Source organism: Phyllobates terribilis, unplaced genomic scaffold (assembly GCF_046119375.1).
Source record: "Phyllobates terribilis strain yellow unplaced genomic scaffold, ASM4611937v1 Scaffold_11__3_contigs__length_659146591, whole genome shotgun sequence".
NCBI classification, from domain to species: domain Eukaryota; kingdom Metazoa; phylum Chordata; class Amphibia; order Anura; family Dendrobatidae; genus Phyllobates; species Phyllobates terribilis.
Window position 1 is genome coordinate 514,785,739 of NW_027362771.1, and position 15,817 is coordinate 514,801,555.

The window sequence follows — 15,817 nt, forward strand, 5'->3', positions numbered from 1 at the left end:
AAAAATGTTACTAGGGTCAGCACATTACAATCTAAAAAAGACAATAATACTGATAATGGTATGGTTACTTTTAGTACTCCATGTACAATAGTTTGCAATACAATAAAATAAAAAATATATTGTCTAAATACATCCCCGTTTTATTTCAGGTTGATATTTTTAATAAGATTTTGGACAGAAGCCATAAAATGTAGCAAGAAGAGGTTTATCACTAGGCAACATTTTAACACATGGTTTATACTATAAACAATCTTGCAATTCTACTTAGCTGTCAGTCAAAGGTTTCTATAAATGTGCTGGCAATAAATGCAATATGTGCAAGTATGCTAAAAAAATGCAGAGAATTGATGAGTTGCGGACCATAAATTCATTCATTAACTGTAACACACAATATATTATTTATTGCATTTTTTGCAATACCTGCAATTTAAAATACATAGTCGTAACATAGCTGTACTAGTTGTAAACTAAAAAAAATAGAATTTCAGAACACATACAAAATATCAATAATAAAAACAAAACATATTTTGGTGTAACAAAACATTGTTTAGATGCACATAGAGGACCAATGGATAGTTTTTTGTTTTTTTTTGGCATCGAAAAAGTTAACCCAACTGCTAGGGGAGTAGACAGGCAAAAGAAACTCTTTTGGAGAGAAGCACATTGGATTATAAAATTGGACACCAAAGTGCCTATGGGAATGAATTATAGAACTGACACAATGTTAATTTCTTAACAATTATTGCACATTTTGCATATATGTTAATATTTTTATAATCTTTTTTTGATAAGGTGTTGATGATAATTCCTTTTCTTATGGTGTATTTCCTGCTTCATGTGATTGGTGCAACCACCTTTAAATAGGGCATCTCATGATGCCCAGATACACTCTTTGACTAAGAGCAGCAACTCCAAAAATGCTTCATAATGATAGCTTGGTTTTCATTTCTGCCATGGTGGTCGTCTATTTTTATATTTTGTATGAAGAGATTTTAAAAAATCCACCTTATTTCTGGATATTCAGTCTATGGACTTAGACTAACGCACTTACTTGATGGCATTGGCATTACAACAGACCATGGTGAGGCTTTTTCTTCCTTCACTTTTTTATGGTGACCATGTAGTCGTAGATAACAGTTCTGCAGAACACATTAAAAGATTTTAGTACAGTTACATACAGTGTAGCGTCTTGCAGCTGATGTTCTTTCTGATGCAGTCGCTCACTTTTCTTGTCTTTTCCATTTGGCCCAGACCGACATCACAACTTCTTCCAGTCAAGACTCATCTGCTGAGTTTACAACAAAGACACATTTGACTTGTCATATTTGCAGCATCGTTCCCATTAGGGATGAGCGGACCCTTGGAAGTTCTTGTTCTGGTACCTGACCTGAACTTTATTCCAAAGTCCCATGGGAAGTCCGACTGCAGGAGGAAGGAGAGGGAGAGAACCATAACCCAAATCCCTTTGAAAACAATGAGGATGCAGACTTTTGAGCCAAAAAATTCTCTCTCTCTTTCTCTCTCTCCTTCATCCTGCAGTGGACTTCCCCCGGAACATCAAACATTGCTACGGATTTCCTGGGAAAGTCAGTGTTTGGAGTTTAGCACCGGACAGTAACTGTCCAGTATGAACTCCGAACTTGTAAGTTCGGGTTCTCTCATCTCTAGTTCCCATCTATTCCCAGCCTACACAATCTCCTCATCCTGCTGATACCCCAATACTGAGCCTTCTGCCATATTTGACCCTATTACTGCATCTGCTGTGTCACATGCAAACAGTACCTTTCTTAGTACCCCATATAGTAATAAAGGCCAACATTGTGCCTCCTACATAGTATGGCAATCTAGTGCTCTATAGATATTTAAATTGCCCCCTAGAAAATATTAATGCCCTTTTTGAGTGCATTAGATAGTAATAATGCCCACATTTTGACCCCTAGTTAGTAATAAAGCCCCGTGTGCCAGTTTGATGGTTACAACAGTTATAATGCCCTGAGTGCCCCTCTTAATGCCCACTTAACATTTAATATTGTCTTGAATGCCCCTAAATGGTGATAATCTCCCCTGAGTGTCCCCTTAGCAATTAACAATGCCACAAGTGCCTCAACAAAAATAATAATTCCCCCTAAGGTACCCACATATATTAATAATTACCCCTGAGTCCCCCCACATACTATGATAATGTCCTAAGTTCCTGCATAAATAATTATAACACACCCTGAGCTCCCCTTGTATAATACTAATGTCCCCAGAGTCCCCAAACATACAGCAATACTGCCCCTTGAGTGTCCCCATAGCAATTAATTATTCCCTGAGTGTCACCACAAAAGTAATAATGCCCCCTGAGTCCCTCCACATACTGTAATAATGTCTAGAGTTTCTGCACATGTAGTTAGTTCTAGCATCCCTGAGTTCTCACATGTATAATAATATTGCCTCTGAATTCCCTCTACATATTATAATGACCCCTGAGTTCTCCACAAATAACAACTAAGGGTATGTGCACATGTTAAGAATTTTCAGCAGAAATGTCTGCACCATTTCTACATCTCTCGACAGGAAAAATGCTGCGTAAATTTTTTTTACATGTATTTATGTTTCAAATTTTTCCCCACGCATTCGTATGGGTGAAATCTTCAGCAGGATCGATGAAAGAATTGATACCAGATTTAAATCTGCTGCAAATCTGAAAGGAAAAAAATAAGCAACATGTGCATGACACTTCAGGAATCTCATTCACTTTGCTGGTACTAGGAAATCCTTCTGGTTTTGTAACAAAACTGAGCAGAAAAAACACAACAAAACTGTAACACGTGCACAGACCCTAAGGGTATGTTCACACGGTCAGTGCTTGCTGCGGATTGGATTCAGCACACTTGCGCTGCGTGCAATTCGCAGCGGCCAGATGTTAGAGCATAGTGAATGGGATTTATACAAATCCCATGCCCACTATGCGTCTCCGTTCTCCTGTGGATCACCCACAGAGACGGACATGCGACGCGTCTTCACAGACCGCAGCATGTCTATTTCTCCTAGTCTCTGCAAGAGAAATTCTACAGTGCAAATGGATAGGAAGCGGTGAAGCCGCATGTGTTCAGTGAACACATGCGGCTTCACCTGCGTGCAGCGCTTTGGATGCAGCATAGAGTATACTGCGTTCAAAGCACTACCAAAAAGGATGGTGAGCACAGACCCTAGCAAAGTTTCTGGGATTCAGTAATGGCAAATGAGAATAAGAAATACACAGATCTGTGATTTCCAATAATCTCCAAAGAATTCTGAAGTGTTCATTTAATTTATTGGCTTCATGAATGTGGATGTTCAACATGTAAATCTAGGTGTTTCTTACATGATAACAAATATCAGAATACATGAATGCATAATAAGTAAAGACACTCCCTGAATCCAACCATCTTATTCACACCACTCAACAAGTCTTTGTTTGGCTACTGTCACACCACCATTTTCTCTACATCTAAGAAAATCGGTCCAATAATTATGCTAATCAGACTTTGATCAGACTGTGATCAAATTGGGATACAATTTTCACAGAGGTGGAGAGGAAAAAAAAAGTCCATGAAAATTAGAATCATCCGAGTGCGGATGATTTTTTCATGGAACTATAGACATGAATGGGCTAATGCGATTTAATTCCTGGAGGAAAATCATGCATGCTGCGATTTTCTTCCTCAGACTACTTGGTCCGAGGAAGAAAATCAGACACGTGCACTGTCCCATTGACTGACATGGGTATGAGTGTTATCCGTCAAAACCACGAATAGCACTTGTTCAATTTAAACAGTCGTGTGCGCCATCTCTTTCTGTGAGTTCTCATGAGAATTGCCACACTTTATGAGATTCGGTAGGTCTAAAGACTTTAACTTCTTCCTTATTCTAACATCATGCTTCCTACAAAACAATATCAACCCTGTGGTTCAGACACTATGGTCAGTGTGATAAGTTCACTTTCAAAAAGCACTCCTCCTCCATTTAAAATTTTTAACCTCTTATTATTTTGCAATCATCATATTATATAACACTGTGTACTTCCAATTGCTCGTTTTCCCTTCTACCCAGCTAATTCTTCTCTTTTCCATTTGTTCTATGACATCACGTGACAAAAAACTGACTAGGTGAATCCTTCTAAGCTCTATGTAGAAACAGGAGGTCAAATTTCCCTGTATGAGTCATGAGTCACTGCAAAAGTCCCTGGCAGGGGAGAGGAGGGAGCAACTGGGTCAGGAGTTGAAGAGGGGAATGATAAATGCAAGGACAAGAGTTTCTTCATAGAGCAGAGAAAAGAGAAGAATTATCTGGGTAGAAAGGCAAAATGAGCAATTGTAAGTACACAGTGCTATATAATATGATGACTGCAATATATTGAGAGGATAAAAACTTTGATGGCCGTTTTTTTTAAGTGTATTAAGCATTTTTCCTGATACACTGACCTACACAATCTCACATAAATTAGGCCTTTCACATTAACATCAATACATTAACTGCGTTATAGAGTAAAGCCATAATATTTTTTTGAGTAGGTGCATAATGCCTCTTCCTTGAATTCAATAAAACTAATGGCTTCTGTCATACCTGACCATTAAGACGCTTTGGTTATTTAAGGGATATATACAGTAATTTCTGTAAGAGGATTTCAGTGGCTTTCTATGTAGCCATTTGTCCTAGATAAATGTGACAGCCGACCCAGTATCTGTATAATCCACAGTAGTTTATTATAAACCATTCCATACAACGTGCGAAACAGAATGCAGGATATACTGTATATGAGATGAGAGACGTTCTTTGAGGATACAAGAACACAGTTCAATACATCGCTTTAAACATAAAAAAGAAGACAGAGGCAAATGCCTGTATAAATACCCATACTGACGCTGTACAATCTGCAGGCAAGCATGGATGCTAACTGCACTGCAATCATGCTGCATGAGTGCTTGATGCATATGGGTATGTTCACATGGAGTGAATACTCTATGGATTTTGTATCCTGACTTGCAGGAGGAAAATCAGCAATGTAATATCTTTGCAGCAAAATGGATAAGATTTTATAAAATCATATTCAAGTGCTGCAAATAAAAAAAAATCTGCAGTGGAAATTGAACTGCAGTGCAGATTTTAAAGAGAGCTATGAAATGACTGTTCAAACTGTGCACAGTGCACCCTTGGCATGACCGAGCACTTCAGTGCATCTTCTCACCTATTTGTTTTCCATCTATTTCCACACCCTATTTCTTGATTGACAAATCTGGCTTCGCAGGAAGCAGAGGAGGATGGAGATAGTTAGAAAAAAATTAAGTGGGACTGAACTGGTTGGCTTCTCCAAGGGTGCACCAAGCACAGATGTTTGGTTTGAACAGTCATTTTGTACTGACTCCACCCCTTCTCTCCTTTGATTGACAGCTCTGGCTTCATAGGGCCAGAGAAGGTTGGAGATAGATGGAAACCAACTAGGTGGGAAGGTGTATTTAAATGATTGGCCCCGCCATGAAGCACCGAGCGCCTGTACTTGGTTAGAACAGTCATTCCGTGGTGACAGAATCTTTTTAAGAATGTCAATTAATGCTGCGAATTTTTGCAGGGCTTTTTACCCTTTGTAATGCAGAGACTGAATTCTGCGGTGTAAAGGTACCCCAACACGTACAAGATCTGGAGACCACCAAAGCTCATCAGACAGGCATCTACAAGATGTGGTCTTACTGCTGTCAATACCCTGCAGGTGATAACCCCTGATGTCTAGATAAACAGTCGGGGGCTCAGCTCCTGCATCAGCCCAGTGCTAAACTATTGTACCGTATAGATCCACAAATGCAACACCTGCTTCATTGTTTGAGCATCTGAACAATGTTTCCTATGTCTATATGATATTGGCAGTGTTGAGCTCTCACTCTGGATACATATATGAATTATGCAACATATTTAATGTTTATATAGATACTGCATATGTATAAATTGTGTAGTTCATATCTATTCTTACTTGCACACAATTGTTTTAGTCTAGACATAGCTATGAAAAGTGTTACAAATGTAGCAGTGAATTACCCTGTAAGCCACGTTTACGTAGATTAACTTCATGGCCCAGAATTATCCGTACACCTTAGTGTTTCATTGGAATGCATTACCAAACTCACTTGCCTATTTTGCTAAATTGTAAACCAGTTTAGCATTATACAGTAACTCTAAATTGTAAAACTTATTTCCCCTTGACAGGAAAGTTGTACTTTCATATTGGTACTTTAAAAATGTGGGTGTGAAACCAGGTGCCCAAAAGAGTAAACCAAAGCAACATCTCATGGCAATAGAGATTCATAACATACACTGGAATTTCCTGTACCAGAGGTTTATAAATAAGCGTGATGATATCGTTTTTGTGTTATATTAAAAAAAGTGTAAAATTTTATGAATTAAAGGAAATCTGTCACCAGCTTTTTGCTATGCAATTTGAGAGCACCGTGATATAGGGAAAAGATCCTGATTCCAGGGATGTGTCACTTACTGGGCTGCGTTTTGCTGTTTCAATACAATCAGCAGGAGATTATCACTATAGGACAACTGGCCTCAGGCATCCTAGTCCACCCTGGCCTCCAGCACTGATTAGCTGCTGTCAATGTACACAGAAAGCTGTGGTGTGGACAGTGATCTAAACAGCTCAACAATGGAGCCCTGCTAGATCTGCAGCAGAAAAAACTGTGACTATCATAACTACTATACCCAGTAAACTAAGCGATACATCACTGGAATCAGGGTCTCTGTCCCTACCTCATGGTGTGGTCAGATTACATAGCAAAACTTGCTGACAGATTCCCTTTCTGACAATGGGGTGCTTTATTCGATAGTCTTGAACCGAAAACCCTTTTGATAAATTTAGCGCATCTTTCAGCTACAATATAAATTTGATAGAGATTCTTTCATGTGGCCAGGTGACTGGGTGTAGGATGGCCAACACCACAAAAAAAAATCACCCTAAATAAGGGAAAAGATGTTAAAATTGGGCATGTGAACATTACATTTCTAATGTTTATCAAGCCTTTATTGATAGGAGGTTAATTGGGAAGGTCAACTGCCATCATCCAAAAGAGGAGAAAACCAATATAGTCAACATATCTGATGGAGCTTGAGTTTATACACTATAAAAGTAGGTTGAAGAACCGTTGAGTGAGTGGTCCTCTGGTGTTCGATCAATGTCATACACATTTTACTCCACATTGGCTATTACAGTCATTCGCACTGGCCATACTCGCTCCATGACATCGAGACAAGAGAAAACGATCCTTCTGGGATCCTTCTGAAAACATTTTCGGAATGTTCTTTCAATAAAGATATTTCATGGACTAAAGTCTATCGGACAAATATTTTAAACTTGGGTAACTTCTTACAAGACGATTACAAACCGTTCGACATCGGGCAGCTAAAACTATAGCGGATTCTTACAAGACGATGATACGGAGTTCAACATTGGCTAAAACAAGATGTTAAATTTCACCCAAGAATTGATCATTTTAGTTGAAATTTTCATTTTATTTTCAACTTCAGTCTAATGTGTATGGCCACCTTATGGTAAAATATCCTACATCATGGGTGACAATTCGGCACTAAAGGCCTTGGAGACTTCCTATTTGCATCTCCTGTAAGTATTAATTTTTTAATATGTTGTATTCGGCTCAGAATTGAATATTTTATGACTGGTCGGTCAGTGATACTTTATTTGGTTCCCTATAGTCCATCATTTTACCACTCACTACTTGGCGATATCTTTACAGTCCATCATGTTGCAAATATTTCATGACAGTCCTTTGTGTCTTACTAGACGACTGCTACTCATGACAACCACTAAAAGAACTTACATGGTAATAGTAAGGAAACTCAATATGAAAGTGGTATCAATGTCTACTGATCAACTGATCAATGGGTGTTAGACATTAATGAAGTAACCATGCAAAAAAAAAAAGTGAGCCGGGTGGTTGAACGATAAAAAAGAAAACAAATACAAAAACCCTAAAACCTAAAACACAGTGAAGGCAGTTTTTTTCTTTACAATAATAAAAAAAAAAGTTCATGTTACTAACATGGCGGTTAAGACCTGTATCCAAGCAAAACTGACAGATTGCTTCTTTTTAAAATTATTATATAGCTCTGATGTGTGATGTGTACACTAATATAGGACACAGCATATGTTGTAAGGGATCCCATAACATAGCAATGATACAGGGAATCAGAAGAAAGAATATTGGATTAAGCAGCGGTGCGGGATCTGTACTGATTTCATCTATATGTACAGAAGCCTTTTCCACTAGTGAGAATTCACTTCTCCCATCATTCCACCACAAAGTATACCAAAAGTGTGATGAAGAGGATGAGACTTGGGCTACAGAGGAGATTCATCCCAGAGCCAGGATAACCATTATAACCACTATAATATTCATTTCCCTTCTTGTATTCAGTAACACACAATTGCCGGATGACGCTGCTCTTCACTCTGAATTCAGTTTGGTCTATGTCGGAGACATTCTTCGCCTCATTTGGCTTCATCACATATTCGGTCATGGACATGTTGTAGCAGTCAGTGACAAATCTCTCTTCGGGCACATATGAATTTTGTTGGTACATTGGTCTGTAAACCTGCCTGGGCATTTGGCTTTGGTAGCTATTGTAATAACGACTGTCCATATCATTGTCAAAGCTATACCTCATATTGCTAACTGCACTGCCCAACATGAAACCTCCAACTGCTCCTACAGCAGCTCCTGCGGCCACCATTTTCATGTTGGTCTTACTTTTAGGAGGCTTAAATTGCTTATTATAGTTGTTTCCTCCTGGATTATAGTTATTTCCCCAGTTGCCGCCAGTATTCCAATTGCTCCCTGGATTGGCTGGGTAATGGGGATTCCAGTTGCCTCCAGTGTTGCCTGTATGACTTGGGTTCCAATTACTTCCAGTGTTGCCTGGGTTACTTGGATTTCGATTGGTTCCAGAACTCCAGCCACCACCTTTACTTTTTCCCCCTTTTTTAGAGGTTACCGTGATTACGAGAAAGAAGGAGATTAACGCAAGGTGAATCCAAAACCTTTTTGCCATCTTGATCAATCTGAAATAAAAGAAACCAATGTTATTTTCTTATTTCATTATACTGTTACACGTATTTCTCATGATGCCTAGGCTTAAATATGTATTCTATTTCCAATCTTTTCTTAAAAGGGGTATTTCAATGACATATCTGTTGGATTTGCCGTATAGTCTGATAGATGCAAATCTCACCTTTGAAAGCCCAACAGGGTCCCGTCTTGCGTTACTGTGAATGGATGTTGGCCCCATTGGTGAAGGTCTCTACTTACTTCTATTAGAGTCCTGAAAATAGCTGAGCAGGTATTCTTGTAGCTATGCCACAAATACTTGAGATCAAAATACACCTTTCAGAGTATCTGTCACTTGCCATAAATGTATAAATGTGATTTTTTTTCACCTGGTATACATGAGGCTCTTCTCCAGAATCTGACATAATTTATTTTTATGTTTCTGAACCATTCTATTCCTGAGATATAGCTCCCTCTTCCCTGTATGTAAAACAAGTATTTTTATCCAAGTAGGTGTGGTCATCAATTTCTTGAAGACCACGCCCATTTGAATTAAAAGACTAAACTAACATACAGAAAAGAAGGAACTATATCTCAGAAATGAATAGGTGCAGGAACAAAAAATTATGCAAGATTCAGAGAAACAGCTGGTGAAAAAATACACATTTATGGCAAGTGACAGATACTCTTAAAGGTGTATTTTGATCGCAAATATTTATGGCATATCCACAAAAACCCCTGCTCAGCTAGTTTCAGGACTCTAATAGAAGTAAATGGAGACCTGTGCCAATAGGGCCAAGCTCCATTCACTGAAGCTCAAGACAGGACCTTCTTCCCAAGAACGTTGGGCTTTCAGAGGTGAGACTTGCATCCATCAGACATTATGGCATATCCAACTGAAGGGAAAGGTAGTGACATAGCACTTTTTCTTCTAGGAGTGGCAGTGCTGCCGAACAAATTAGTATTGTATTTGCTCTAAATCTACAAAAGGTCTTAATGACAACACTGAATCTAGCGAGCATCAGAATTGGATGTCAAATGCCTTCTTCAGCCACAGTACCTGAAATCTATTTTACAATAAATGATCTAACTTCCAAGTAAAAGGGAGGGGTTGGTAGTATCAAAATCTTAAAGGTGGCAAAGATCTTCATTACAATTTGAATTAAATGTAAAGAAACATATCACCTTCGTTGAGGCAAGACTCCATAATAAGCCTTCCATATTACCCATAGTTTAACAGCCAATAAAACTATTTGATAAAATACAAACATCAAAGGAAACAAATGATGCCAAGAACACGGAGAACATTTTTGGTAAGTGGCATCATGTCATTCCAGTCAGCAGCATGTGATGCAAAAGAAGCAGACTTATGAATAACAGGCAGGCAGCCAGATCACATCGACAAGAGGCGGCACGCGAGATGAGGAGGGCAAACTATAATAGTCAACGAGCTGAACCAGAAATGTTTGAATTTACGAACATTTCTTTAAGGCAACCACACCCTGTTACTGTTCATAACATACATCATATTGCAAGCAGAAAGAAACACATTCCCGGTCACCATCATTTATATTCCTAATTACTTGAACCAATGATCCAATTGCCACACTATCCTCCCTTAGACAACTTCAGTACTCCTCCTGACTGTTGACACTGTTTGCTGTCAAAAATCTTTGAGAAACTACACCCTGCCCCTTTCTCCGGCCACTCTTTCCTTTCCTCCACTGGAGTTAGAGCTTGTAGGGTTTACCAGCACAGTAAGATCCACTCTCGTCTCCAGTTTCTGGACAATCACTGCCATTACTTGAGGGTCTAATGGGGAAATACTACTTGCTTGGCAGCCACATTGGCCTTTTAGTTGCCAATTGCCTTCAATTTGCTCTCTCTGGTATGAGCCTGCACCTTTACACTGGCCACCTTTTTGGGTTTAGGCAAGGGCATGCAAAAAGGTGGCAACTGCTTCCGCATTGTTGATTAGTTTGCCAGAGGAACTCACAAAGCTCCTGCTACACAAAATAGGCCCATAACTGTGGGAGATCCCAAAAAGCGTACCTGGAGTCAACTTGCTTTTGGCAGTCATCATGCTTCTGCGAGCACCAACAGCTAAGCCTAGCCTCCTGTACTGAAATGCCAGGAGGAAGTGTTTTTTGTACAATAACGTCATGGTGTGTGACGGACCGGAGCAAACAGATACTTTCGTGTCTGCATTTTTTCTCTCCAGCGTTCTATCAAACCTATTAGAAACCTTAATGAATCATAAACCACATGATTTGTCTGATCCTAAATTAAGTACTTTGACACTGGTTGCACTATAATATTATTAAATGGGCAATCTCAGACGTGTAACTTGTAGCTTCTCAACACTACAAAGATTGTAAATGGTATTTTACACAGTAAAAACTATTTATAATACTGGAGTTTTCTCATGTGCCAGATAGGCCTTTGTACCTTTCCCCAGCACAAGGGAAGTCCATCCCCTTTTATGATACCTTTGAGAATAGCTTTCTATCCCTTTCCGCCAAGGCCAATTTTCATCTTTGAGCTTCCATATTTTCCTCCACTTCTTCCAAGAGCTATAGTTTTTCTTTTTCCATTGACATAATTGTATGAGAGCTTGTATTTAGGGAAACAAGTTATAGTTTTTGGAAGATACTATTCATTTAACATACAATGTGCTGGAAAACAGGAAACAAATGCCAAGTGTGGTGAAAAATTCAAACTTGTTTTTTTTGATTGGAGGGGGGAGTCTTGGCTTTACATCATTCATTGTGTGTTAAAAATAACCTGGAAACCAGGGTGTACATAGAAAGCATGGGGCCCCATAGCAGAAGTTCAAAATGGGTCACAGAAGAGCATACACACGTGGTCAAAATTCTTGGTACCCCTCGTTTAATGAAAGAAAAACCCACAATGGTCACAGAAATAACTTGAATCTGACAAAAGTAATAATAAATTAAAAATCTATGAAAATGAACAAATGAAAGTTAATCATTGCTTTTCAACAATGCTTCCACAGAATTAAAAAAAAATTAAACTCATGAAATAGGCCTGGACAGAAATGATGGCACCCCTGAAAATAATGTGACAAAAGGGACATGTTAAATCAAGTTGTATTCACTAATTAGCATCACAGGTGTCTACAATCTTGTAATCAGTCAGTTGGCCTGTATATAGGGCTACATATACTCACTGTACTGTTTGGTAACATGGTGTGTACCACACTCAACATGGACCAGAGGAAGCTAAGGAAAGAGTTGTCTCAGGAGATTAGAAAGAAAATTATAGACAAGCATGTTAAAGGTAAAGGTCATAAGACCATCTCCAAGCAGCTTGATGTTCCTGTGACTACAGTTGCACATATTATTCAGAAATTTAAGATCCATGGGACTGTAGCCAACCTCCCTGGAGGTGGCCGCAGGAGGAAAATTGATGACTAATCAAAGAGACGGATAATACGAATGGTAACAAAAGAGCCCAGGATAACTTCTAAAGAGATGAAAGGTGAACTTCAAGCTCAAGGAACATCAGTGTCAGATCGCACCATCCGTCATTCTTTGATCCATAGTGGACTTTATTTGATATGAGCAAGGAGAACACCATTGTTGGAAAAAAAAATCATAAAAAAGCCAGACTGGAATTTGCCAAACTACATGTTGACAAGCCACAAAGCTTCTGGGAGAATGTCCTATGGACAGATGAGACAAAAATGGAAGTTTTTGGCAAGGCATATCAGCTCTATGTTCACAGACGGAAAAATGAAGCATATCAAGAGAAAAACACTGTCCCTACTGTGAAACATGGAGGAGGCTCTGTTATGTTCTAGGGCTGCTTTGCTGCATCTGGCACAGGATGTCTTGAATCTGTGCAGGATACAATGAAATCTCAAGACTATCAAGGGATTCTAGAGAGAAATGTGCTGCCCATTGTCAGAAAGCTTGGTGTCAGTCGCAGGTCATGGGTCTTGCAACAGGATAATGACCCAAAGCACACAGCTAAAACACCCAAGAATAGCTAAGAGGAAAACATTGGACTATTCTGAAGTGGCCTTCTATGAGCCCTGACCTAAATCATCTTTGGAAAGAGCTGAAACATGCTGTCTGGAAAAGGCAACCTTCAAACACGAGACAACTGGAGCAGTTTGCTCATGAGGAGTGGGCCAAAATACCTGTCGAGAGGTGCAGAAGTCAAATTGATAGTTACAGGAATCGCTTGATTGCAGTGATTGCCTCAAAAGGTTGTTCAACAAAATATTAAGTTAAGAGTAACATAATTTCTGTCCAGGCCTATTTCATGAGTTTAATTTTTTTTTAAATCCTGTGGAAGCAGGGATGAAAAGCAATGACTGACTTTCATTTGTTCATTTTCAAAGATTTTTAATTTATTATTACTTTTGTCAGATTCAAGTTATTTCTGTGACCATTGTGGGTTTTTCTTTCATTAAATGAGGGGTACCAACAATTTTGACCACGTGTGTATCTCACAACTTTGCAGCCCTTACAAAATAATTTTCCTTCTGTTGAAGCCCCTGAATTGCCCTTTCATTGCTCCCATAAAGTAAGATGCCAACAAGTGTCCTCCCGAAACACAGTATGTACCTACTGTATCCCCCTCAAACATCTCCTGGCAAAGTATGATGACCCCAACATAGTATGATGCCTCAACTGTGATCGCCACACAGTATCCATACAGTATAATTACAGTATAATAACTACAAAAAGTACTCCATACAGTATAATGGGCCTCCATACAGTATAATGGCCCTCACACCCCTCCACTCAGTATAATGGCCCCAACATAAACATCCACACTGTATAATGGTTCTCACTAGCCCTCCAAACAGTATAATGTCCAGCATGATAGACCCCAAAAACGTTCACACTGTATAATTGCTTGCATACAGTATAATGGCCCACACATAGACCTACAAACAGTATAATGGTCCCCACATAACCCTCCACACAGTATAATGCCCCCCACATAGCCCTGCAAACAGTATAATGCCCCTCCCATGTAGTCCTGCAAACAGTATAATGGCACCTACATAGTCCCGCAAACAGTATAATGGCCCCCACATGGTCCTGCAAACAGTATAATGGCCCCCACATACACCTGTAAACAGTATAACGGCCCCTTCACATAAACCTGCAAAGAGTATAACAGCCCCCATGTAGTTCAGAAAACAGTAAAATGGACCCCATACAGCCCTCCAAATAGTATAGTGGCCTCACATAGCCTTTCAAATAGTATAATGGCCCCCACATAGCCATTCAAATAGTATAATGGCCCCCACATAGCCCTCCAAGTAGTATAATGGGCTCCACATATTCCTTCATACAGTATAATGGGCCCCAGAGGGCGCGCTGTAGTGAGGTCATCGTGCACTCTGAGCTGAGACATCACAGAGCTCAGACACAGAGGGGGAATGATGGGAGACGGTGCGCCAGCTGACAGCTACCTCTCCTATCACTGGTTTCAACCGTATAGGCATCCAGGACCAGGATGCTGATACAGTTGAAAGAATGATGTCGGGGTGCGTGGGGGGAGCCTGTTGCCAGCCCCATAGCGGCCGCGTGGTCTGTCACCATTGGCGGTACTCCACTGCTGGAAACATACTTCTTCAGATCACTATATAAAAAATTTGTAAAGTTTTACTGTTCAGGGTAATTCATTCTATATTCTAATAGATTGGACTTATACAGAAGTGGCAATACCACATGTTTTTTCTTTATTATTTTATTTTTAATGGGGAAAAAGGGTGTAATTTTAAAAATATTTTTAATCTCCTTGGGGGACATGAAACTGGGATTGTCTGATCGCTTGTTGTATATACTGAAATATCACTGAGATTGACAATGGAATTTAAAAGCGATTGGCGCTGTGTAGCAAAGGCCGCTGGGTATGGTGCAGACTAAGCTCCCACTATATACATGGGGACCTGACAATGGGAAGGGGCCAGGAAAGGGTTAAAGGTATCAATGCATTAATTATATAGATTAAAATGTAAAAGGTTTTACAAAGTTTTTCAGTTATCTCCTAAGGATAGAGATAACTGATCGAATACAGAACTCAATTACCTCCGCCAGTGCAACAAAGAATGAGCGGAAAGGAGTTATGTCCTCCATTCACACAGGGTTCTGTAGCGTCCTATTCCGGGGGCTGCTAGGGGTCCCAGCAGTCAAACTTCTGGTAGTCTGTAAGTTATTTTTTATCCAATCAATAGGGGGATAATGTAAAAACCAGTAAAAGTCATAGCTGGAATGGCAGATGGTGATATTATCTGTCCCTGTGGTTTTTAGGGAATGAAAAATCCTATCAGCTACTAAACCATAAGTCAGGGGTTTGTCCCATGCATATTTTTAGAATGGATCCTGACTATATTTAGCTGAAATGTCATACATCCCATGACACATCCCACTCCCAGCCCTCCTCCGTCACAATAGTTCCTTTTTCTCACAACCCTAAGCTGGAACACTTCACACTTTACTCACACTGTCATAAAATATTTCCGCAAAGGACACAGGCAATCTTGTTACTTGGATGGCAGCTAATCAGTTTTATGACGTATTTGTCTAAATAAAAATCTATAAAAGTCCAGTGAATGTCAGGACACTTTTGCCCAGAGGGGAAATGAATTGTTGGACTTGTTTGCAATAGTTTGCTTTGTTATCAATGTATCCAGCTACTACATAATTCTTACACTGTGTGGGTTCTGATTTTTTTTTTGGGTGCAATCA

At 39.5% G+C, this 15,817-nt stretch overlaps 1 protein-coding gene across 1 annotated transcript in view; it reads right to left on the reverse strand.

The window, feature by feature from the left end:
• Nucleotides 1-4,709: 4,709 nt before the first annotated feature.
• PRNP (prion protein (Kanno blood group)) overlaps nucleotides 4,710-15,817 on the reverse strand; it is a 32,712-nt gene continuing 21,604 nt past the window's right edge. The window contains exon 2 of the mRNA XM_073653657.1: nucleotides 4,710-9,097. Coding sequence (XP_073509758.1) covers nucleotides 8,326-9,087 — 762 coding nt within the window. The 5' untranslated portion in view covers nucleotides 9,088-9,097 and the 3' untranslated portion in view covers nucleotides 4,710-8,325. The remainder of the gene's footprint in view (nucleotides 9,098-15,817) is intronic.